At 35.3% G+C, this 23,952-nt stretch overlaps 1 protein-coding gene across 39 annotated transcripts in view; it reads right to left on the reverse strand.

Annotated features, from left to right (window-relative positions):
* The window catches only part of NEB (nebulin), a 130,169-nt gene that overhangs the window by 33,511 nt on the left and 72,706 nt on the right, over positions 1-23,952 (reverse strand). For 35 of the 39 annotated variants that reach the window (XM_052793054.1, XM_052793055.1, XM_052793062.1 and 32 more), the window contains 32 exons: positions 23,730-23,834; positions 23,541-23,645; positions 22,854-22,958; positions 21,786-21,893; positions 21,586-21,699; positions 20,669-20,866; positions 19,667-19,771; positions 18,978-19,082; positions 18,782-18,886; positions 18,197-18,304; positions 17,402-17,515; positions 16,717-16,914; positions 15,936-16,040; positions 15,109-15,213; positions 14,692-14,799; positions 14,301-14,408; positions 12,698-12,805; positions 11,951-12,055; positions 11,753-11,857; positions 11,459-11,557; positions 11,120-11,230; positions 10,845-10,949; positions 10,041-10,145; positions 9,503-9,607; positions 8,270-8,374; positions 7,857-7,961; positions 7,215-7,319; positions 6,625-6,729; positions 4,265-4,369; positions 2,162-2,266; positions 1,876-1,983; positions 548-652 (listed from right to left, as the gene is read on the reverse strand). In XM_052793054.1, coding sequence (XP_052649014.1) covers positions 548-652; positions 1,876-1,983; positions 2,162-2,266; positions 4,265-4,369; positions 6,625-6,729; positions 7,215-7,319; positions 7,857-7,961; positions 8,270-8,374; positions 9,503-9,607; positions 10,041-10,145; positions 10,845-10,949; positions 11,120-11,230; positions 11,459-11,557; positions 11,753-11,857; positions 11,951-12,055; positions 12,698-12,805; positions 14,301-14,408; positions 14,692-14,799; positions 15,109-15,213; positions 15,936-16,040; positions 16,717-16,914; positions 17,402-17,515; positions 18,197-18,304; positions 18,782-18,886; positions 18,978-19,082; positions 19,667-19,771; positions 20,669-20,866; positions 21,586-21,699; positions 21,786-21,893; positions 22,854-22,958; positions 23,541-23,645; positions 23,730-23,834 — 3,582 coding nt within the window. Of the gene's footprint in view, positions 1-547; positions 653-1,875; positions 1,984-2,161; positions 2,267-4,264; positions 4,370-5,019; positions 5,125-6,624; positions 6,730-7,214; positions 7,320-7,856; positions 7,962-8,269; positions 8,375-9,502; positions 9,608-10,040; positions 10,146-10,844; positions 10,950-11,119; positions 11,231-11,458; positions 11,558-11,752; positions 11,858-11,950; positions 12,056-12,697; positions 12,806-14,300; positions 14,409-14,691; positions 14,800-15,108; positions 15,214-15,935; positions 16,041-16,716; positions 16,915-17,401; positions 17,516-18,196; positions 18,305-18,781; positions 18,887-18,977; positions 19,083-19,666; positions 19,772-20,668; positions 20,867-21,585; positions 21,700-21,785; positions 21,894-22,853; positions 22,959-23,540; positions 23,646-23,729; positions 23,835-23,952 lie in introns of all 39 variants that reach the window. The other 4 variants (XM_052793061.1, XM_052793038.1, XM_052793030.1 and 1 more) reach the window with 1 other exon arrangement.

A 23,952-nucleotide genomic window follows, 5' to 3' on the forward strand; every position in this document is an offset into this window, starting at 1 on the left:
GAGCAGTGTTCATGCTAAGTCAAGGATTTTTCAGCTTCTCACGCCCAGCCAGCAAGAAGGCTGGAGGGGCACAAGAAGTTGGGAGGGGACACAGCCAGGACAGCTGACCCAGACTGGCCAAAGAAATATTGCATACCATGTGACGTCATGCCCAGTATATAAACTGGGGGGAGTTGGCCCTGGGAGGAACGCTGCTTGGGAACTAACTTGGCATCGGTCGGCAAGTGGTGAGCAATTGCATTGTGCATCACTTGTTTTGTGTATTCCAATCCTTTTATTATCATTGTCCTTTTATTATTATTGTCCTTTTATTATTGTTATTATTATCATTATTAGTTCATTCCTTTCTGTTCTATTAAACTGTCTTTATCTCAACCCATGGGTTTTACCTTTTTCCTTCCAATTCTCTCTCCATCGCACAGGATAGGGGGGAAGTGAGTGAGTGGCTGCGTGGTGCTTAGTTGCTGGTTGGGGTTAAACCACGACACACTGCCAGTCCCAAACACTATCCATAATAAAATTAAAGTATTAATAAAACTGAACTCACATTGCTGTTTAGCTTGTAAGCATGCCTTGGAGTCTTAATATGAACTGAATCTGCTATGACATTGCAGTGAGATTTATTCCTTTCATACACTTCTTTGTATTTCAGCTAAAGAAAGACAAACATAAACAATGTTTACAAAGGCAATATCATTGTTGACAAGAAAATCATCAAAACATGAAAAATATAATATTAAAAATTTCTCCTGTCAAGATAAAATCTTAATAGAAAAAATTATATCAATACATCTTGGTATCAACTATCTGCCTGAAAGAAGGGTTCTCTTCAGCAGCAGTTCTTTTTAAATAGAAAATGTAGCAGGTAAAACTCACAATGAAGCACAGACTAAGATTTAACAAAATCTACACATGAACAGTAATTCTTCCTGTTTCTAGTTTTTTGCACCTAGTAGCAATACTTTAAAGACTCTTATAGGCACATTCAATGCTTTCTGAAAATTCCTTTATAGAATCTCAAGTTCAGCACTCAGTTTGGAATCGACAAAATGTACTTCAATTCACAGATCGCTTTTGAATACCTTTGTCTCTTAATGATCCATGTTAGTATCTGGATAATATGGTTATTTTTTCCTCCTAGATTTACTCATTATATAGATAGTTCATGTAGCATCTGAATGACTTTGACGCTACTTATTCTCACAGTACTATGTTGAATTACGGAAGTGCTAGTATCATTTTATTTATGGATATCTAAGGAACAATACAAAGGTCAGAGAGAAAGCCTAGAGTAAGAGGAGGAATTAGGATGAGGACTCCCAAATCCTACAATATTACTCTACCTGCTTCATCTTCCTTTCTCTCTCTTCTTTTTAGCATTCCATTGCCCCATAATTGAAACACATAATTGTTTTAGATCAGAATATTTACCTTACATATTTACAATATCCATAGAAGAAATGAATAAACACAGTAATGTATTAAGTATCTTATTCAAGGCTCCACAAAAGCCACTAGCCAACAGAGGAAGAAAACCCAGAAACAAACTCCCCAAATCCATGCTTTAATTAGATACCAGTTCCAGCTCATGGCTTTTATTACTAGCGAGGGCTGCTCTACCCCAGCAAAAATGTCCTAAGAGCTACAAAAGAACAGTACACAAAAAAAACTTCCTGCATACTTTCATACTCTACTGTGTTTTTTGAAAAAGTATTAAGTACATATGGAGTTTTACATGCAAACAAAACCAATACACTCTAACAAGAAACTATTTTTTAATGACAGTGTTACATATGAGTTAAAAGTATTGCATATCAAAGCAAAGAGTTACTTCTGTGTCTTTGTTGATACCACAGACAAGGATAATTTACTTACATCACTTATTCTGTCCTTGACCTTGCGCACATGCAATAACATAGGTGTATCATGGATTGTAGTATAGCCTTTAGGCTTCTCTCTGTTATATTCCAACTTGTAAATAATCTGAAGATAAAAATTATAGATTATATTATTTCTTGACACTATTGGTGTCAATTGAAAAAAATCAAGATGAGAAACATTGTATAATGGACTACTGAAAATGCGATATTCTTCATTATCACGCTTCAAAGGTCAGAATTCAGAGAAGGAGGTATGCTTGAAAGGGACTGACCACACTTACATCACTAATCTGTTTGTTGACTTTTGTAGTCCTTAAGTGTTCTGGAGTATCCACAACCATAGTATACTTGTCCTTCTTCTTTTCATAGTCCTTTTTGTATTCAACCTGGTGATTGGGAAAGATTTTATGTTAGCCATACAAACCAAGACAAAACACCTCCAGGAAATATGTTTATATTCACACATAAAATTGCAAAATCCTTCCACCATAGCCAATGAAAGCTGAATATGCACAATCAGCTAAACTTTGCAAACCCCTTATTTGCCTAGGAGGCTGCCTATCTGTGTGATTAATTTTACATTTATTTCACTGAGTGTAAAAGCTTCACTTCTATCCTCAATCTCCAAGATTGAGCTAAAAAAGCAATCTCGGCAGATCAGTGACTTTTAAAATTCATAACTGGACAATATCTCATTTTTAAATATTCATCAAATGAAGAGAAATGTAAAACATCTTACACAGTAGAATATAAAAACTTCCACTGAATATATCATAATGTCAGGCTATTTTAAAGGCTTTGATAGCAGAATTTGTGTTTTGATAATTTCTTTTTTAAAGATCATCTTGCCCTGCTCAGGACTCTAAACCTGTTTTCACAGAATTCAGTGAGAACAGACTGTACACTGAGAATGATAAATCATTGTAGACAGCCTGAGGGCAGGTGGAAGAGATTAGAACATATTTTTAAAAAAGAACTTTCATGCTCTATCTTACATCAGAAAATAAATCCATGCCTTTGAAACAGGACTACAACAGACAAAATATAAAAAAATCATATACAAACAACAAATCATAACATGAAGTCAACTCAGATGAACATGCAGGTCAGGCAGAGTGCTATTTTTTTTTTTTTTTCTTCAAACATACTCACACTTACCTGCAAGGATTTTTTAATGACATAATATAAATCCACGGATAAATTGAACAAAAATGTCTAGTAAAGAACTTCAGTACCTTATTAGTGAAGAATTTTATTAACTGTGCTAATAGTAACAAAGAACAACACCCCTCTCCCTCTCATGTAATTGTTTTCTACTGCTGCATTTCCAGTTTATAATTTAAATGTTATATGCCAGTTTCACCTGGCCCAGTCAGGAATAATTTTTACCGTTGAAGAGTAAGGTTACTGCTAGCAGCTGTGATTTCAGAGCAGAAATAAATATGTATCAGTTATTTAATAAGCCACATCTTCATCCAACTGGTACAACCAAAATATATATGCTGGAATCCAGATTAAAGAAGGTAGAATATGGAAAATTAATTCTTCACAATATATCAGAGTCATTACAGGCTTTCTTTTACATCGTCAGAAATATAAATGTCTTAGGCTCTTTGTTCTGTATGAATAAACAGATGAATCATACTCACTTTCTACCTTCTGATTCTTACTAGAACGGGCAAAAGGAGATAGTTTGTTTTTTTTTTAATAAACTGTATTATGTGACTGCATGAGGACTGCTTTGCTAGCCTTGCTTAAAAGCAGTATGTAGAGAAGGAAATTGATGAAAACATGATTTACTACGGACCTGTGTGCCTATACCATTTCTAAGAGCACTTAGAAGTGAGACATGACTCTGTTCTGTATCTAGACACAATCTGACACCATTCTCAGGCAGAGTGGTAGATAAATGTTGTAATCTACTTGCCAAATTACTTCTTCGTGTTCATACTGAATTAACAGACTTGCATTATGAGGGGTGGTCAGTCCAAGAAATGGTGGCAGAATGAGAATTTGGTTAGGTAAATATCAGGAACAGCTAACACACAATATCATAAATATATGGAAAATTGTTCTTTATGTAAGTATGTGAAATTTAATATAGAAGTATATATAACAATTATTTATAATGAAAGGAGAAAATGAAGGCAAGATCAGCCTGAGCTCAGTGAAGTCCAAGTTACAGTAAATATTGTTTCAGATATTCTGTTTTAAAAAATACTTTGTCATAGCCAGCATTAAGCACATTGACAAAACTCTGGAGTCTGATGTCGGTAGAAATTTAGAGAACTCCCAAGCATTAAATATTAGAAGTCCAAGCAGCTAATCTGTATATATATATTTGTATATATAATGTCTCCTACAGCAGCAGTTCTTCATATTACCTGGCTCCATAAGTATGTGTTGTAGAGTGCTGTCAGCATATCTGGCCTCAGAATTTCATTACATCCATGTTGCAGGAGCATCTTGGCAAAGGATTTATATTTTTTCTGTTCATGCAAATGGCAACGAAGCACAAAAGAGACTTGTGAACACCATAAACAACAACACAGCTCTAGATCCCAGACACTTTGAGAGTGGAGAGATTTAGGCAAGGTACTGTATGTATTCACTCAGGTGTGCATACAACTTACATCTATATAATTAAGAATGTCAAGAATATATATTAAAAGATTTGCATACTATCCCATAAATGAAATTGTGAAAATATTTTTGGGGGAGATAAGACTACATTATAGATTAAGGTGAGGATACTCAAAAGCCAAATATGTCACTGTTGCTTGAGTAACGAGTAAGAAGATAATGTCTGTAAAGGTCATTAAAAGAGAGGTAATAAAAAATAAACAGATGATACAACATGCATTTTTTAAAACCTCTCCAATGACTTCAAGAGGCATTAGATTTCTGATGTCAATTGATGCACAATATATGAAAGTACATACAGTAGAGATTAGCTCACTCAAAAAGTAATAATTCTTTTTGGGTGGCAAAACAAAGACCGTCTGATCAACTGAACTAGAACATCACGACATCACAGGTGAAACCTGTGATACTGCTAGCTATAGACGTTTCACACAGACGGAGTAGCTGTGAGTGACCAGGCACTTTCTGGCAGCACCGGCTAGTGCTCCTACAGTACCTGACTGCTCAGTGTAGTCCCCCACTTGGCCAGCAGGTTCCTAGGATCATCCACAATAACGCTGTACCTATCTTTGAGCTTCTCATAGGCAGCTTTATATAATTTCTGCTCAGAATAGCATAATACAGTGTAACAAATTAAAAGAGAGTGAAGACACAAAGAGATCATAGTTCTAACCACTGAAACCTCTTTACGTGGACTATTTAAAGGCTGGGATTGAAGATCATATCCAAAAGAGAAAAATATATTAAAAAAACACATAGAGAGAAAACATTTCCAAATAATATATGCATTTCTAAATTTCCACTGGAATGCCTAACCTACAATTTAAGGATGCCTATATGCTATCCCTGCCACTCTTCAATAAGGCATTTTATGACTTACTTTCGTCATGAAAAATAACTGCAGAAGCAACTCTCTATGGAACTAGTTTCTTGATTTGAGTACAAAGAGAACAGAATGAGATTCAAGTGTAAAATACAATGTTATACTATCATCAGACATTTTGTAAGCAAAAACTATAATGCCTCATCACAAAAAACTTCACTTACGTAACAGAAGACATTTAGGCAAGTTCATTTCCGTGTATGGAGCCCCCGTTGCTAAAATTTTACTCATTCATGTTTCTCCCATTAAATTTTTCCTTATTTGCTCTACCAAACAATAAGAAGACTGAATACTAACAACCTTCCATAACAAATTCTGGTTCACTGCTTATCAAATTGCATATGAAATGACAGCAATGGTACTGGAATGGAATCTGTTGTGAAACAGTTTTTCTAACCTAGAACAGGTAATACTGTAATAAATTGTTTACCTCTCAGTAAATGTAACAATGTCTGGTGAAAAAGAACAAAATACCAAGATGTGAGAGTCTAAATATACTCTGCTTTAATAAAAAGCATCAGAGGCCGGTGTGGTATGTCAACTCTAAGCTGATGAGAATTCACCTAGAACACAGTGCTTTTCAATGGGCTTTGTCCTGTGGGTGTACAGCACTACGCCTAGAAACTCCACTGGTGATTTTAATCTTAGATCCAGGGGCATTCATTAACCCCCTTTGCCACTATGTTGTGTTTATTGTTTCTTTAGCACTACAGGAGAAAAGTAAGAAAAACTAAGTAGTAGACTGGGAGAATTCAAGGCAAAATATCTGAAATGAAACAGAGCTATGGTAACTTCGAATGTAATACTATCTTCCTGACACTGATGAAGTTTTTTTTCAATGTTTCAGGAAAGCAGTTGTGATTCTCTCTACACTGTTTTCACATGACAATCAACAATCAGTGTTACTAAGTAAATAGCACTGTTTAAGTTAGCATGTATTTACCAGTCAGCAAAGGAGAGGTTTCTTTGCAATGACAAAGTAATGGAACAGGGGTCAGGATTTCACTTTTTAGGTACTGTAAACCTGCCCTGTCCTAATACTCAGACAGGCAATAAGAACAACCTTGTCTTTCATGATTTTAGTCTGACCTTAAGACATCTTTAAGCCTGAATATATTTTGATTTATTTACAGTTTCATAAGGAAGATGAACCTTCAACTCGGTATTAACATACACACACTTACTACTTCAGTGCGAGACTCTACAAAAATCACTTACCCCATCCATCAACTGAGTTGCATGTTTAAAATGCTTGTTAATTGGAGAGTCAGCTACATACTGAAACTGAGACTTAGTCTTCTCAAATATCTCCTTGTACTTACACTGGAGAAAAAGAAACAAACAGAAAAAAACATTCCAATGTTATTCCAAAGATGGGTAGGGCAATGAAAACATGATTTTAGAAACAATCTGCAGCAAAACCATGGTAGAATTATTGCATATGTGCATTTAACATATCTACAAACAAAAAATAGTTGTAAATGTAGTATGCAGGATGGAACTAGCACATCAAGAAAGCAATGGAAATTTCAAATCTTCATCATTTTAAAGCTAGACTTAGAATCACTAGAAAAATTACTATGGAGCTGATAGCTTTGCAAGGAACAGAGGGGATAAGTAAAAGATCATTTTGCCCCCGTTTTCTTTTACAGTAAGAACTGAAATTTTAGAAGCTAAATATTAAGTTCTACCATGAGTTATTCATATCAATGTCTAGGTTAGAACTGGATTCTCCTGGGAAAAATTTATCTACAATATAAGCAAATGTCAATAAAACCTTTAGCACCAATTCAGACTGTTTTACTTACCCCACTGTAGAGCACCTTATTCTTTTCTGCCAGAGCAAAACTTGGAGTATCCCATGCATAACAGCCAATGCCTCTGAGCCATGATAAGTCTTCCTTGTATTTAACCTTCAGAAAAGAAGTAAAAGGATTCAGTTTTAAGTGACACCAAGTGGTAGCCAATCAATGCTGAAATGACACCTCAACACAAGGTGTAGCAAACAGAGCTACATTCATTATTATTCCGTTATAAAATAAGTTAGAGTAACTCATACTGTTCTGATGGACTAAGATTATTCACATACCTAATCTATCATTAGCTATTGGAGTTCCTGTGTGAATTAAAAAAACATTTATTCTCATACAATTAAGGTGTTATTGTATATGTACAGATATGTACAATGAAGGGTTGTTATAGGAGTAACAACCAAATCTAAGCAAATACAACTGAAATTAATTAAGACTGTTCTGTTAATTTCGAAAGGAGAAGGGCTGTAATTTTAGCCATCTGATTTGCTCTGTCATTTCACAGATCTGCCAGGTGAAAGTGCAAATCACTAAAAATTTCAGCTACCTTCCCTTTCTCATGAAATAAGACTTGGTTTTCATTTTGGAAACCTACTTATAACTTTCAACCTCTCACATCCAGAAACTATTTGAACTCACATCACTAATAGCATCCGTGACTGCGCGATGATGGAAATGCTCTGGACGGTCTGGGATTGATCTCCAGATTCCTAACTGGCTCATATAGTTTTCCTTATATTTCACCTACACAGAAAATTGAAGAATGAAGTAAAACAATCTGAGAACAGAACACTCCAAATCATACAGTTTCAAGACATTCCTTTTTCTGAAAAATCAGAACTAAAACAGTGGAAATGAGATTTACTTGCATTCACTTTTGTAACACCAATCAAGTGTATAATCTTCCAGAGAAGGAAAGAAGTTAATATTAATAGTGCTGATCATATTTTTCTAATTATTTGACACACTTAAATAGAGCAATAGCATAAGTGGCATATTCTAGGTTATTATATGACAAACACTAATTAGGAATGAAAATGTTGTATACATACACTGCTAATATCATCGGTGACCTTTCGATGATAGACAATATCCAAAGCATCTTTCACTGTGTGGTATTTGCCCTTAGTATTCTCAAAGGTTTCTTTGTAGCGCAACTGGTAAGAAAAATAACATATAAAAGAATATATTATATTTATCTGTCAGGAATTGTTTTAGTTAAATTTCCTACCTCTTAGGATTGACATCCAGGGATATGTTGCTGTCTAACATCCTAATGTAAACCCTGAGATGCTGCAATTGCTTACAATCAATTGCAATTTGACTGAGACTTATGGTGAAAATAAGAGAGAAAAGGAGTTGGTACCTCTAAAACAACATTTCGTCCAGTTCACTTTCAGACTGAATACTGAGGAAAAAACATCCACATATCACAGGACTACTCTACAACAGCAGAAGTGCCACTTTTAGCATAAAAAAACTACTTATCCCTTCTTCCATGTCCTGATCTAGAAGAAAGCAGGAAGATCATTCCAGTCTTAGGAGAACGACTTCCTCTGAGGAGAAATTCAGGTGTGCAAGAGAACTGGGATGCTCCTTTGCAGTATTTAAAAATCATACTTAAGAGAGCAGTAAGACTAATCAGTAGAACAAAACACCAGCCCAGCACATATCCTTTCAGGATACAACGTGCAATCTGAAATATATCGCAAAGATCTCACAAATGAGCAGAGTACTCTTAGCCACTGCCTTAAATCACAAATCACTATTCCATGCTTGAAGGAAAAATCAATTTCACCTTAATAACCTTATGTGCAGCAGCTCATAAAATTTTTCTATCTAATCTACTTCTAAATTAAAAAATGAGCACATTCTCAGTGCCATGCAAGTTTACTGTAACACAAAACTGATATGAAAATATCTGATAAAACATATTCTATCCTGGCTCCAGCATCAATCATTTCACTCCAGTCTGCACTATTTGGAGATTTCATGTGTAAGAAAATTACTTTAAATCTATTTTTCTTTGTTGTAAGACCACACTTCAGTGCAATGGAAAACGAATTATAATAAATTTTAAAAAAGCATTAAAGTGACATCAAGTAAAAACTTAATAATCTCTGTAAATATCAAATGGAAATGTACTTGCAAATGGGGTGACCTTGTTTATGACCCACACTGAGATATTTTATGCTTTGCATGCTTGTTCTCCATCGACCCTTTTTCTGTTCTTTTCATAAAGAAACCAAAAGAAGCAGCAGTGAAAGTGTTCATGGACTACATACATCACTGGCATTCAGGTATGCTCTCTTAGCTCTGATCAAGATTGGTGTGTCCGGGACAGGCGTGTATTTGTCCTTCATCTTCTCATACTGGGTTTTATACTTTTTCTAAGAGAGATAGCAAAAGGAAAAAGTTACATCTTTAGTCTTAGAAGCATTTGCTAATCTGGGATTATATTAACACCTAGGGGTGCTACACTGACTGCATAAAGTCATTCTTGCAAAGCGCTTCTGTCAAAACATTGGGAACCAAGCTCAGCTGTTCAGCTCTTTCTAGGTCTTCCTGGCCTTGCAGCCAGTGTACCTCAGATTCTGCAAACAAGCACTTAGAAACAGGTATCTTATAAAATACTAAAACATATTAAAAAAGAGTACTCTTTTACCACAACTTATAAAAGAAATGTGGAACTTAAGCATAAGAGACAGAAAACTAAACGAAGGGTAAATAGATCTAAGCCTTGAAACTATCACTGAAATTAGAAATAAAACTTCTAAACAGTTCAGCATAGTGGTACCAAACAAAAAACCCCAAGTATCTTACCTCACTGACCATGTCCTTTACGTGCCTAGCATGGGTAAAGGCTGGAGTCTGACCACCAGCATGATGATGAGGTCTCTCTTTTGTGGCAAGTTCCACGTACAAGTACTGCAGCAAGAAGAAAAGAATCAAAAAATATACATTTCAAGTAAGTTTTACTTTATCTCTCTGAAAAATGACTGTAAATTCACAATGTATAGATAACCACAAGGTTTACCCCAGGAAAAAATAATGTGCCCTTTCCTCTTCCTTACTATCTCAGTTCATACTCTTGATATTCTGTAACTGCCAGTAACATGCTCACAAACCAAGAAGTCAAATTCATGTGACATTAATGACCTCTCTGCCCTACATCCAGACCTAGCTTTAGACAAAAGCATCCATAAGGTCTGTTTTTCTCTGGTGAGTATCTTCATTTTGTTCTGCAAATTTAAAAATACCACAAAATTTGTAGCTAGTAACTTAGATAATGAACTACTGTATCAATAAAGAAATGTTGATGAATAAAGGTAGATGAATAAAAATATTTATTCCTCCGATGAAGTCAGAGTTTCAGAGAATTGGAACAGAACTGTACCAGGGTTCAGTGCTCTGCTTCAGATGGACAAAGCCGAACATGGCCATTACACAGACACAGTCAACATGAAAATTCATGGCCACTTAAAAATGAGGAATAGTCACTTTAAACATCCTCTGCAGGAATTCTACATTGGTTTGAAATGGTCTGGAAGGATTTTGCTGTACTTTAAGGGTATATTAAGAGGGATCCCCTGATAGTTTTTTTTTTTAATCAGTCAAATTTTTCACCTGGCTTTGTATTTTTTGTCCTTGCTTGGCTCTTAAGAAGTCAGGTGTATCAAGGATGGAAGTGTATTTTGTCTTCAGCTCCTTGCCTGCAGCTCTGTAAACCAGCTGGAAAAAGACAGGTCTGTGAATTATTTCTTCTGTTACATATGTTCATTTAGCAGCCAAACAACCACAGCTTTGCAATTATAACATCTCACGTATTTCAGAAAAAACAGTGAGAGGGTCTGAGCTTAATTATAGCTAACAAAGATGTGCAAAAATAATAGAGAACTTACTTCACTCAAATGGGTTTTTAGTTCCTGAACTGCTCTGTATCCAGGAGTATCCAATACCACATTGTATTTAGCCCACATCTTCTTTGCAGTATCCGTGTATATATAATTAGACTGAAAGAGAAAAGCAGTATCACTTAGGAAGCTTTTATTATTCTTGGTAGTAAAGAAAATTTTACAGTGTAACCTAACAGCACTTTGAAACAACTAACTAGCTGCATGGCAAGAAATTCTGTCGTAAGTCTTTACTCATTTTCATGTACTTAACTTCCTGGAAGTACACAGCATGCATGTAAATAAATCAATCATTGTTATACACGGTTCTCAGAAGAAAAATCTTACCCAAAGCTTACGCAGATGACGAGCACGGACCATATCAGGAGTATCATACAGAAAGCAACCCAAGCCCTTCAACCACTTCAGATCCTCCTTGTATTTATTCTATCAGGCAATTTGAAAAAGAAAAATCAAAAGTTAACTTTGGGGATAATTTCATTAATCAGTCCCTAAACAGTTACAAAGCATTTATCTATTACAGAATAGAATGCAAATGATAGAAACCAAATTCCACTTTCGGTATAAAAGTATTAGACCTGGTGTATTCAAATACCAGGTGTCTCAACAGAAGTTGCTTACATCACTTGTGATGTCCCCAACATAGCGGCAGTGCAACACCTGAGGAGTGTATGGCAATGAAATCAAGTGTCCCTGCATCCTAAAGAAATCTGACTTGTAGATCAGCTGAAAGACAAAGAGAAAAATAGCATTTCACATGTTGGTCGTGCTGAATATTCTAAATCTCTTCTGGTTTTTTTATGTTAAAAAGACACATACATCACTGACAGCTTCCTGTGTTGCTCTGACTTGACGGATTTCTGGTGTGTCTGGAGTGGTATGAATCTTGTCCTTGTACTTGTGGTATGTTGCCCGATACAACCTCTGTATCAAAGGAGACAACATTCTACATGTTAAAAACTTAAAATGGCAAGCAGATTGGCAGAGTGTAAGCACTTCTCTTTTCAGGGCAGTTTTTTTGCTAGGTGTTACATAACTACCAGAGAAAACGGAGCGAACGTACTATTTTCTAACCAGGCAAAGATTTTCCACAATTGTTTTTGATAGCAGCATCTCTAATGCACGGAGAATGTGAGACATTAATCCTACAGACATGTAAATATGTATGTTTAATTTTTGTCCTATTAAAGCCAATGACCAAAGAACTGAGTACGTATATAAAAAACCTAAGACTATCGAGACCCAATGTCATACAGATACAATAATTTCTATGCAACTTTAATCAAGCAGCAGATCAGTTAATAAAGTTAAGCTTATTTTATATTATGGTAACAGTTTTACAGGATTACAGAAAGTTAGAGTTATCAAGAACTTTAAAGAGCCATACAGCCCAACTCCAAGCCTGGATCAATGATCCCCTACCATTCCTGATGGATATTTTTCTAAACTGCTCTTAAAAGCCTCAAAGAACAGGGACCCTACAACATTCCCAGTCAATGTACTCTCATCATTCATATTTTGGGCACTACAAATACAATTGAAAGCAAATACATATATTTACTGTACCTCATTAATGACTTGATTCACTTTCTTCACATTTTCAAACCCAACGTCTTTAGGTCCCAGAGTATATCCTTTAGCTTTCATGTGTTCATAGGCTTCTTTATATTTCAGCTATAAAGTGGAAAAAGGAATAAAAATATAGAGAAACTAAATTTGATTGTGATTCTACTTACACTGCAGTTCTGACAGTAATTTATGCAGTATAAAGAGCAAGATTTTTTTATAAACACATGAGATTTAGCTATATCAGAGTTAAATACACTACACATCACATCATCATTATTTTTACCGTTATCATGTGGCCCAAGATTAATAACGTTTTAAATTTCTCTTGCATCTAATAAGATATTTGCATCTGTCTGAGGAAATTTATATTTTGATAGTAATTGCTTCAGATAATTATTGGGTTTTGTAACATTTAAATTCTGTTAAGGCACACATTACCAATGTTGGGGCTTGAGTGCACTAATAAGATTTAATTGCCCTGACTAGCCACACCTGGGATGTCAGGCCTTGCCTGAGCTATGTTGTAAGCTGTCCTGGTTTCAGCTGGGATAGAGTTAATTTTCTTCCTAGTAGCTGGCACAGTGCTATGTTTTGGATTCAGTATGAGAAGAATGTTGATAACACACTGATGTTTTCAGTTGTTGCTGAGCAGTGTTCATGCTAAGTCAAGGATTTTTCAGCTTCTCACACCCAGCCAGCAAGAAGGCTGGAGGGGCACAAAAAGTTGGGAGGGGACACAGCCAGGACAGCTGACCCAGACTAGCCAAAGGAATATTGCATACCATGTGACGTCATGCCCAGTATATAAACTGGGGGGAGTTGGCCTGGGAGGATCGCTGCTTGGGAACTAATTCGGCATCGGTCAGCGAGTAGTAAGCAATTGCATTGTGCATCATTTGTTTTGTGTATTCCAATCCTTTTATTATTATTGTCCTTTTATTATTGTTATTATTATCATCATTAGTTCATTCCTTTCTGTTCTATTAAACTGTCTTTATCTCAACCCACGAGTTTTACCTTTTTCCTTCCGATTCTCTCCCCATCGCTCAGGGTGGGGGGAAGTGAGTGAGTGGCTGCGTGGTCCTTAGTTGCTGGCTGGGGTTAAACCATGACATAAGCACACCTGTCTTCAGCCCTGTCTATATCCTCATTTTCTGGATGGACATTGGTCCTCTGTTATTGGTAACTTGTCTCTAGCCCTGTCTCCTGGATTTACCTTGCACCTATGTTGTAGGTAGCTTGTCTCCCATCTCTGCTCTGTTTCCTGCAGCTCCTGACTGGATCCCCCTGGATGGGCCTTGGCCCTGGTTCCTCACCTTGTCTGGGACTGTTGATGCAACCTGTTATCAGCACCCTGTTCTGCCCACCCCATTCAGGTACAGTGGGACTTCACTGTGGATGATGAGCTCACTGCCTATGTCATGGTCACCCTCAGTTCCTGGCTCAGGCATCCACGTGGAACTACCCCACTCTTGTTGCTTTCTGACAAGCAATTTTGCATCTGAGAAATAACTGTCTCAAACAGTTATATCTCATACAGGACGGGCATCAAATATTCCCTTGCAATTCATGTTGTAGAAGGACTTAGTACGTTACTTACATCACTGCCGATGTATTGGACATTTTTAGCATGCTGAAAGCTGGGAGTATCTGTGGGAAGGGTGTATCCAGTAGGTAGAGCATTCACACCAGCCCAGCGATATAAATTCTGCAAGAGAAGAGAGAAAGAGAGAGTTTGTGACAACTGTGTGTAATATTTGAGAGTATTCATTAGCTGCATAGGAAATCTCTTAATCACAATTGGCAAAGATTTCCCCCATGTCTGCATTATAATGCATACTTGTAGCTTAAATGAGGACATTTTCCCACTTTCATTTTAGAGCAGTGAAATCTAGCTTCTTTATCTGAAAAGCTACAGACAGACATTAACTTTTAAAGAATTTGCTTTTTGAATATCTGAAACTCTGTGGGCCCAAAAGTTTTATACTTACTTCACTCTGTATTTTGTTCGCATGATATGCCCGCTCCAAATCTACTGTTTTATCAGTAGGAATCATTTTGCCTTTAACATTGTGCATATATTCACCACGATAGACAGCCTGAGAAAAAGAAAAAGTAATTAGAGGAGAATCATAATTGTGATGTTCTCTCACAGTATGTATTGTTTGCATACATACAGGATTTTCTCCTAAAAAACTGGATGGAAGTCTTTTGGATTCAGGCAACTAATGATTTTAGTGACTGTGTTCTCATATCTTTATAAAGGCGTAGGCAATGAGTTGTAGATAATCAGCAATGATTAAATTATTAAAATAAAATTATTAAAAAATATTAAAAGTTGCATTTCTAGAACTTGTGAGGTAATGGCATATGCAATATTGGGGGTGAAAGGTGATACAAATACTTACTTCACTTAAATTCAAGCCACTGAGGACATTCTGGACATAGACAGGAGTTTCCATGACCACAGTGTAGTCACTTTTCATTTTTTCTGCCTTAGATTTGTACTTAATCTGCAGAGAGAAATTCAAGAGCTCCAACTAGTAAGGCTAGTCATTGTTAATTGAATTTATTATATTTACTATTTATTTTATTACTGAACTATTCTACTAGTGAACCAGCATTTAAACAGAAAGTGTATTGAAACTATGGCTGAATAAATGAACATGGCACCTCACCAGATAAGAACAGCTGATAAGTTTTATCAAGGAACATCAGGAAATGTCAATACTCATTCACAGAATAGGCATATGTACCATATGATAAATACCCAACATACTTCTAATACAGAACTTATGAAGGGACATATATTCTCAAAAACCAGAATGGTTATTCTCCTATTTTAATGGCTTGATCCCAAACTAAGGAGGTGTCATAAAATCTTAAGAAATCATAAAATCAACATCAAAATACTTTTTTAAAATATGAATTCTGCACCACTTCTGCTATACTTCAGGGCTTCTGAATGAAGAATTACTGTTTTAAGTGCTTTTCTGAGAAGACAAGTATTTAAACATATGCTTAATACTTTCCTGAATGGGATGTAACCTGACAATATCTACTTCTAGAGCAGCAAAGTTTAAATAACCATATATGGTTCTTTAATGAATACTTCAGTAGAGAAGGATACATAACATTTTCCAGATTATATCTGGAGTAGAATAAAGCTACTCTGTCCTTTTAATACAGTGGAGTGAAAAAACAACTAAGAAGCAAAACCAGTGTATCCACTCACATCACTGCGAAGATCATAGGCATGTTTGGCATGGAGAATTTCAGGAGTGTCCCAAACAAAGCAGCCAATGCCTTTCAGCCAGTTAAGATCATCCTTGTATAACACCTAAGGTATCAGAGCAAAGAAACAATCTGTAAGACTTCCACTAGGATCTAATCCCTTATTACTAAATCAGTGTGAAACACAACTGTCAAATGATGGCAAGTAAAGTTACCAGTATTTTGACTTTTTTTTGGCTTGAGAATATCAAAACAATTCCTTTGGGAATTTAAATTATTTTTCTTCATTGTTTCAGTTTGGCCAATAAATAAAAAAACCACAACGATTTTTAAAAAAACTACTTGCATATTCTACTGGGCAATGATTTACTGATAGATTGCTGGCCTACTCCTGGACTGACCTATGCAAGCCAAGTACGTAGAAGCTTTGCACCACCAGGATTTTCTCAAACTTCCAGTTTCCACATCTTATGCAACCAAATAATAAAGGATGATTTACAGACAGGGATGGCTGAACTGGTAGAACTGTAATGTTATGACCCAATGCCTACACTGATAACACTGAAATTATGCATACTAAGCCGTATCTCAACTATGCACTTATTGACAAGTGTTACAAAAACATGATACAGATGCTATTTAGCAGTGCATAATACAACGGATTCTAGTGGTGACTTCAGAGTGCTCCAACTAAGTTTTTGCTAAATCATTTCCTCTAACAGAGCATAAATGCAAAAATCTTTTTAAAAAGTGAGCGACAAACACATGATTTGTGAACTTACATCACTGAGTTGATCAGTTACTTTTCGAACATGGGCATTGATTTGAAGATCTGGAAGACAGATCCATTCATGGAGATGTGTGCGGTAATCAATTTCACTGACTTTATTCTGTGCATCCTTAGCAGAAATTATGTTCACCATGTCGGGAATAATGTGGATTTTGGCTTTATTCTTTTCATAGACTTCCTTGTACAGACGCTGCAGAGTTAAAGCAGTACATGAATAATGCTAACAAATAGTCTAAAGCATTAACTATTGATAAATTTGAAGCAAAATTATTGATATTTTCATGCAATGTTAGTGGGAGAGCAATCACTTTGGCTATGACTAAAATTTACATCTTGCCTGCTCTAAAAATAATTTGCAGAACCTTAACAATGGTGCTAAAATGTGATTTGTCAAGTTTTCATTGTATTCACTTGTTAAAAGGAGGTAGACTATGTAGTGCTCCGTTTTATACATAAACATACTACACTAAAGGTTTAGCCATGCAGGCAATTTAACGGTTTAGTCACAAGCTTGAAAAGACATTTGTAGGTGTATTATAGAATTTAGCAAATACTGAACACTGCCAAATGATGTGGAAATGTGCTATCTGAATGAAGGCATGTGGATTCTTTGAGTAGCCTCTTCTGAGGAAAGTATGGTTTTATCAGGAAAACACACATCAGTAAGCAACACTTACATCAATATTAAGTTTTCCAACTCTAAGGCACCTTGCTGTATTGGGATCATCCTCAACACCTCTGGGTAGCGTGTACAGTGCTTTAAACTTGTCATATTCTTCTCGGTATTTTACCTAAGCAGATGCAAAGAAAGGCAGCAAATAACTGACTCCATGAATCAACTGTATTTTTGGAACAAAGTTCAACAGTAAGCAAAATATTTAACTGAGTCCAACAAGCAGAGAAAGCCTTTAAAGCAGGATCTTAGTTTTCTATTTATTTTAAATGGCAAAGAAAGCACATCATAACTATCATGTTGTAAAAATAACAAGTTGACTAGAAGACTTTAAAAATAAATAGAATAAGCTATTTATTTATTTTTCCAGCTCTTTCATTTAAAGGTAGCCATGAAGAGAGTGACCTCTCATAAGCCTCAGTTCAGTAAAGCATAAGATTATGTTCTTCTATACTTAGTAAAGCATCATTTAAAGACATTTGGTGTTTTTCTGACCTGCATGCTTATGCAATTTAGACTAAAAAAAAAAACCTAACCAGACATTTTCAAGAAACAGTTTCTATTACTATAAAATGTGATATTTTTTTCCATGAAAAGAAGCAGCAAAGGACTAACTGTTATCCAAATGATTATCACAGAAAGCTGATTATCTAAAGATACATATTATATCTAAATTAAAAATAGAAGATAATTAAAAAAAACCTTTTTTATACCTATAGGATATGCACAAGGCATTAAGCATTTCATTGCTAGAATTGATGATCTCATTAAAAAAAAAGAAAATCTTTTATACACTTACAATACTAGCATTATGCTTCAGTTCTTTTGCACGAGCTAGGGATACAGCATCAGAGGGCATTATATAGCCAGTAGCTTTCACTTTTTCCCAGGCTTTCTTGTAGAGATTCTATGGGAAAAAAGAAAGTCTCTGTGAGCGGAAAAATTCTTCTCCTGGGTAATAATCAACAACCAATAGAAATGAAAAGGCCTTCTGTTTTTATTTATACGCCATAACTATTACTTAATATCAAGAGGCTGTACACTAGCTTAATCTTGACAGTGCACATAAAGGGTGATAAAAATGCTTTCTAACTATTCATGCCCATTCTCATACAAGGTCTTAATTTTGTTCAGCTGCAGTTTTCTTCAGGGAATCCATTTATTAATGCATGTATTTTGACAAGACTGGACCTACAGTTAGAAAATATGCCCTCTGCCTGAAATACAGCATCTTCCCCATACTCAAGCAATGCAGAGGACTATCACTAGCTTTGATAAGATCCATGTTTGGACATTTATCTTCAAACAGAGTGAACAAACAAAATAAAACAAATATCCCACATAGTAGCACCTTAAGAGAAAAAAAATGTGTAGAAACACTTACATTGCTAAAGAGATGTTTCAAATTTTGAACTCTTTCAGAATCCACTGTTTCAGTCACAGTTGTATACTTATCCTTCGTTTTGTGGTAATCTTGCTTGTATTTCACCTGTAATACAAAAGACAGATTTAGTTAACTTGTTTCAATTCTCAGAAGGAGCATGGGGAAAAGCCTGAGTAGAAAAAGTGGGGAGACTCACATCACTAGCATTTACACCACTCTGCACTGCAGTCACATAGAGAGGCGTGTCAGTAACAACACCAAAGTTCTGCAAATTCTCTTTTCCTGCTGCTGTATATTTTATCTAAGGAAACAAAACAAAACAAACATTAATGCTGAAAATGACCAGGAAATTCCCTGCCAGCTTCCTTTAAAATCAGTTCTGAACAACTGAAGCCCAGGATTAAGGCGTAGGCGTAGTTAAGACCAACTTTAAAAGTGACAGGCCATAGAAAAGAAACACTTAATATATAGCCAGTATGAACTAAGGAATAATGAAAATTGCACATCACTCTACAGCATCTAGTAGGCTAAGAGTACAGTTAGCAAGGCAAGAGACACTATTTTCCCAACATAAATGTCTCACTGAAGTATGTTGTGCACAGGGTGGCATACAGAAGAACAAAGTGTTATCTTCTCACTGTTAAAAAACACAACCTTGCTGTCCTTCCATTCTCCTAAGTTTTCTGCTCCTTCAATAACAAAAGTGATCACGTCTCTACAGATGAAACTGAAAGAGCGCATTATAATAGTTTGAACAAAATATTTCTGATGTAATAGGAACTACTTCATTCTGCTCTGGAATAGGACAGGTGTCAGTCCCAGTGAATCATAAATGGAAGAACAAAATCGTATAAATATTTACTTATTTGAGGAAACCACACTTACTTGGCTCTGGAGATCATAGGATTTTTTAGCATGCAGGATTTGTGGAGTATCCCAGACGTAACATCCAAGTCCCTTCAGCCAATTTAAGTCATCTTTATATACCACCTATATGGAAGAAAACAGACTATTTAGTTAGAAAGAAATTTGCCTTCTACTTGAAGAAAGTAGTATTTCTTTCTTCTCTATATTCAGTATCTTCCACTTGTGCAAACTCAATGCAGAAGGTTACCACTGAATCTGAACCAGGCTCATTCAGTAATTCCAATCTATTTGGAAGCTTAAATGTGAGCACAAAGACTAGCCCATCTCACAGTTTGACTCAATGATTTTTACCCACAGGATTGGCAAGGGAAACTAAACCAAATGATACAGCACAGTAATAGGCCAGGCAATTAACACATCATCAGATTTTATTAGGAAGGTTGGTTGGCCCAAGTTGAGATACTGTTGACTATGTACTATGAAAAAGTGTTGTAGTTCAGTGTGCCATTCGCTCAACCCCAAACGAATGAAGAGGAGTCTTCTCCAGACCCACTGGATCCAGGAGGATTGTGGATGCTGTCCTGGCCCCTGTGCACATTACATCATTCCCAATTACAATACATAAGGATCACTGCAGTGCAGCAACATTCTGACTGTACCATGGTACATCCACATCTCTTCCCTGCCTGTGCCAGATGGTAAGCTTTCTATACAGTCTCATCCAGTCAAGAAGAGATTAAGTGTTGATAGCAGTGACCTTTGGGAAGGTTTCATAAATGTTAACTTAAAATTTTTCCAATTTACAAATGAATACTAAATAACCAGACCATTAAAATGTCCCAAAGAAAACTGTAAAAATGTAATTTTTGGTACTATACTACTAAGCAATCTAAGACCATGGTTATTAATTTCATATTTAAATACTATGGAAGATATTTGAAAGTATTTTATATTTAAATACCTTGGAAAAAATGACATGAAAGGCTACTAAAATATGAAACAAATAAATGAAACACATACATCACTCAAAATTTCCTGGGCTTTTCTGGCTTGAACAACATCATTTTCTTCAGGTGAACAATTCCACTGATGGAAGTAAGTTCGGTATTCAAGATCACTGAGGATATACTGGCACTTCTTGGCTAGCACGTGATTCATCATGTCACTTGGAATATGGACATTTGCTTTGGTGTCTTCATAATTCTTTCTGTATGCCAACTAAAAAGGAAAGATTGGGGAAAAGGCGAGAAGAGAGAAGTGTTTTTCCACATAATTTTGACTATAATAGGCTACAGGTTATAGCATAATCTGAGGCATGCTTTCTGGACTTAGTAGCTAAGCTCCCATGGGATTCAGTAGAATGAAATCTTAACTTCAATATTAATCATGACTTATTCTGAATGACCTTCTTACAGATTTAACAGCTGGTGAGCAAATTAACGAGACTTGAAGATAAAAAAAGTCACATTCTACAAACATGTTTTTAACCTAGTTAAAACTCCCTGTCCAAATGAAGATAGAATATTTGGGATTATACTAACTTTATGCCCTGCATGACATGCTATATGTGCAGTGGTGATGATAACAAAATACCAAATGTGCATTTACTTTTCCAGTTCTTAAATTCCTACTTCAATTCAATAGTAACATTTTTTTTTTTACATGCAGTATTTCTTACTGCTCAGATTCTTAAACCGAAATAGAAAAAAGGTTTTTTCTCTATGCTAATATGTGTAATAGCTAAACAAATCCCTTCTTAATCTCCTACATCATTTCAAGTTCAATTATTCAATCCATGTAGAAAATAACCATTCAGGAAACAAACACTGAAAACACTTCTACTGATGTTATTAAGCGCTGCATTATTTATGTTTAAATATGTCACACTAAAACAAAGAAAATGGAAGATACTACAGCAAGACTAATTCTCTCCTTACCGCGCTCCTCATTTTCTGGAATGCTAGCGAATGAATGACACTAGGGAAATCACCAATCTCCTTCCCAGCCAGGTAATGGCCTTTCAGCTTCTCATATATTTCCTTATATTTAAGCTGCAAAATATTAATGTGGAAATTTTAAAGTTCATTCTAACAACATATAGGAAAAAAAAGAGAAAGAATGGAAAACTCATACTAACCTCACTATTTATGTAGTTTGCACGCTTTGCTCCAACAACTGGAATATATTTCTCATCCAAAGTATATCCAATGGGCTTGCTGATTTCCCAAGCTTTTTTATAGAGTTTCTAGACAAACAAAACACATACAGCTTTTGATTAAAAAATCCATTATACTTTCCAAGAAACCCGACTCTACCATTTATATGCACATGGAATATGACTACTTCTATAGCGCAGTTCCTTATACCATGAATTGTCCCAATAGAGCAAATGAAGAATATTCATTTTGAACACTTATTCATTGTGAGTAAGGCAAACAAAGTAAGTGTTCCAATTCAGGAAGGTACTTCAGCACAAATTTGAGCTGTTCTCTGCTTTCTTTACTATATTTGGAATTCAACATTTCTCATCTGGAAGAGTAAAATATCCAAAATGTAGATATGAACTCTTGTTTAAAAGTGCGGTATAGAAATGACATAAATAATTTTATAAACACATGTTCAAAACTCTGAAAAATCTTCAAGTAATACTATTGTTTATTATAAGAGCATTAACTGTGTCAGTGGCACTTTTCTAATGCATCATATTTACCTTCAGACTAAATTATGAAGCACCTAGTAGTATGAATGAGTAGCCACTTACATTTTCAAAAAATAGAGATTTCTCATTAAAATTAGTGAGACTACTCAAAAACAACTGCTTAATAGCATAAATCATCTAAAATTTTCCTCTCAAAAAATAAATGTAAATTTTATCAGTAATCTAGGAAGATATTATTGGATGGAATTATAAATTGGTTTTGTCACACAAACTTACTACTACTGCTACTGCTATTCATACTGCTAATACTAATTCCAAACACCACACAGCATTGCTTCAAGATCAGTTCAATAAGGAAAGAAATTATCCTTATCCCAATGATCCAAACTGGGAAAAACTGAAGAAAAAAGAGATTAAATAACTTTCCCAGTGCCACCCAGCAGACTAATGACAGAAACAGAAATAGAACAGTTTTCGAAAGTCCACTCCACATTCTGTTGCTTTCAAAACAAACAAATTAAAGCTTAGATATTTATTGAATCTTACATCACTGTATAGTAAGGACATATCTTTGGCATGGTTCAGCGCAGGAGTATCATCAGACCCAATATACTGGCCTTTTTCAAGGTTAAATGTTTCCTTGTATTTTAACTACAAAAGAAAACAAACACAATGTTAATTCCACAGGAGAAATAAATTATCCCAGCTAGTCCATCTATTAGAAGTAGACATTAATTTTCTGTTATGTTATCATATCTTCAGTAATGTTGTGTAGTATGTCACAACCACTATTATACACAGGCAAATGTCATCAGTATGTCACACCACAAAATCCACACAGTATTCTGTTGAGATTAAACATACCGATCAGCAAATACATGTTAGTAGCAACAGCAGGAACTCCACTAGCATTATACAACTAACCGCTATTCACCGAGAACAGGACTCAATTTTAAACTAATACAATCAAAATCTGTGTAAACTCTAAATAAGGGACATGCTATATTCTTCTACAGAAAAATACAAAATTATTTTGGATAGCAATATTGTGTTGTTCATTTATATCACTTCTTACTAAACTTATTTACCTGAGTAAAAGTCTATTATTAATGAAGCATGCATATGCGCACACACACATACATAAGGCTAAAAACAGTATAGTTTAGCAAAAGCAATTAAGTAATCTACTAATTCTAGTAATATAACAGTTTCTATTTTTAAAAAAGTACATACATCACTCTGATTGACAGAGTTAATCTTTGCCAAAACAATGTCGGGAGTGTCAACCACACTGGTATAATTGGAAAAATTATCAAGGGCTTCTTTTGTATATGCTCTCTGCAAAGAGATGAAATATTTTCTTAAACACTGTGCATGAGAAAGAACAGCTAATCACATAATGGCTAAAATATCTTCTCTTACCTTATTTATCAGTTCTTGTGCATTCTTAACTTTCTTATGTTCCACTGAATCCAGAGGAATCCAACCACAGCCACGAAGCCATTCCAAATCAGATTTATAAATATTCTAAATCATAAAACATAATAAAAAAGGAAAGAAATTATTTAATTTAGGATGACATTTTTCAGTCTTACGTAATATGGACGATATACTTAGACCAAACCAAGTGGAAATTACACAGTAG

The sequence above is a fragment of the Harpia harpyja genome, chromosome 7 (assembly GCF_026419915.1).
Source record: "Harpia harpyja isolate bHarHar1 chromosome 7, bHarHar1 primary haplotype, whole genome shotgun sequence".
NCBI lineage: Eukaryota > Metazoa > Chordata > Aves > Accipitriformes > Accipitridae > Harpia > Harpia harpyja.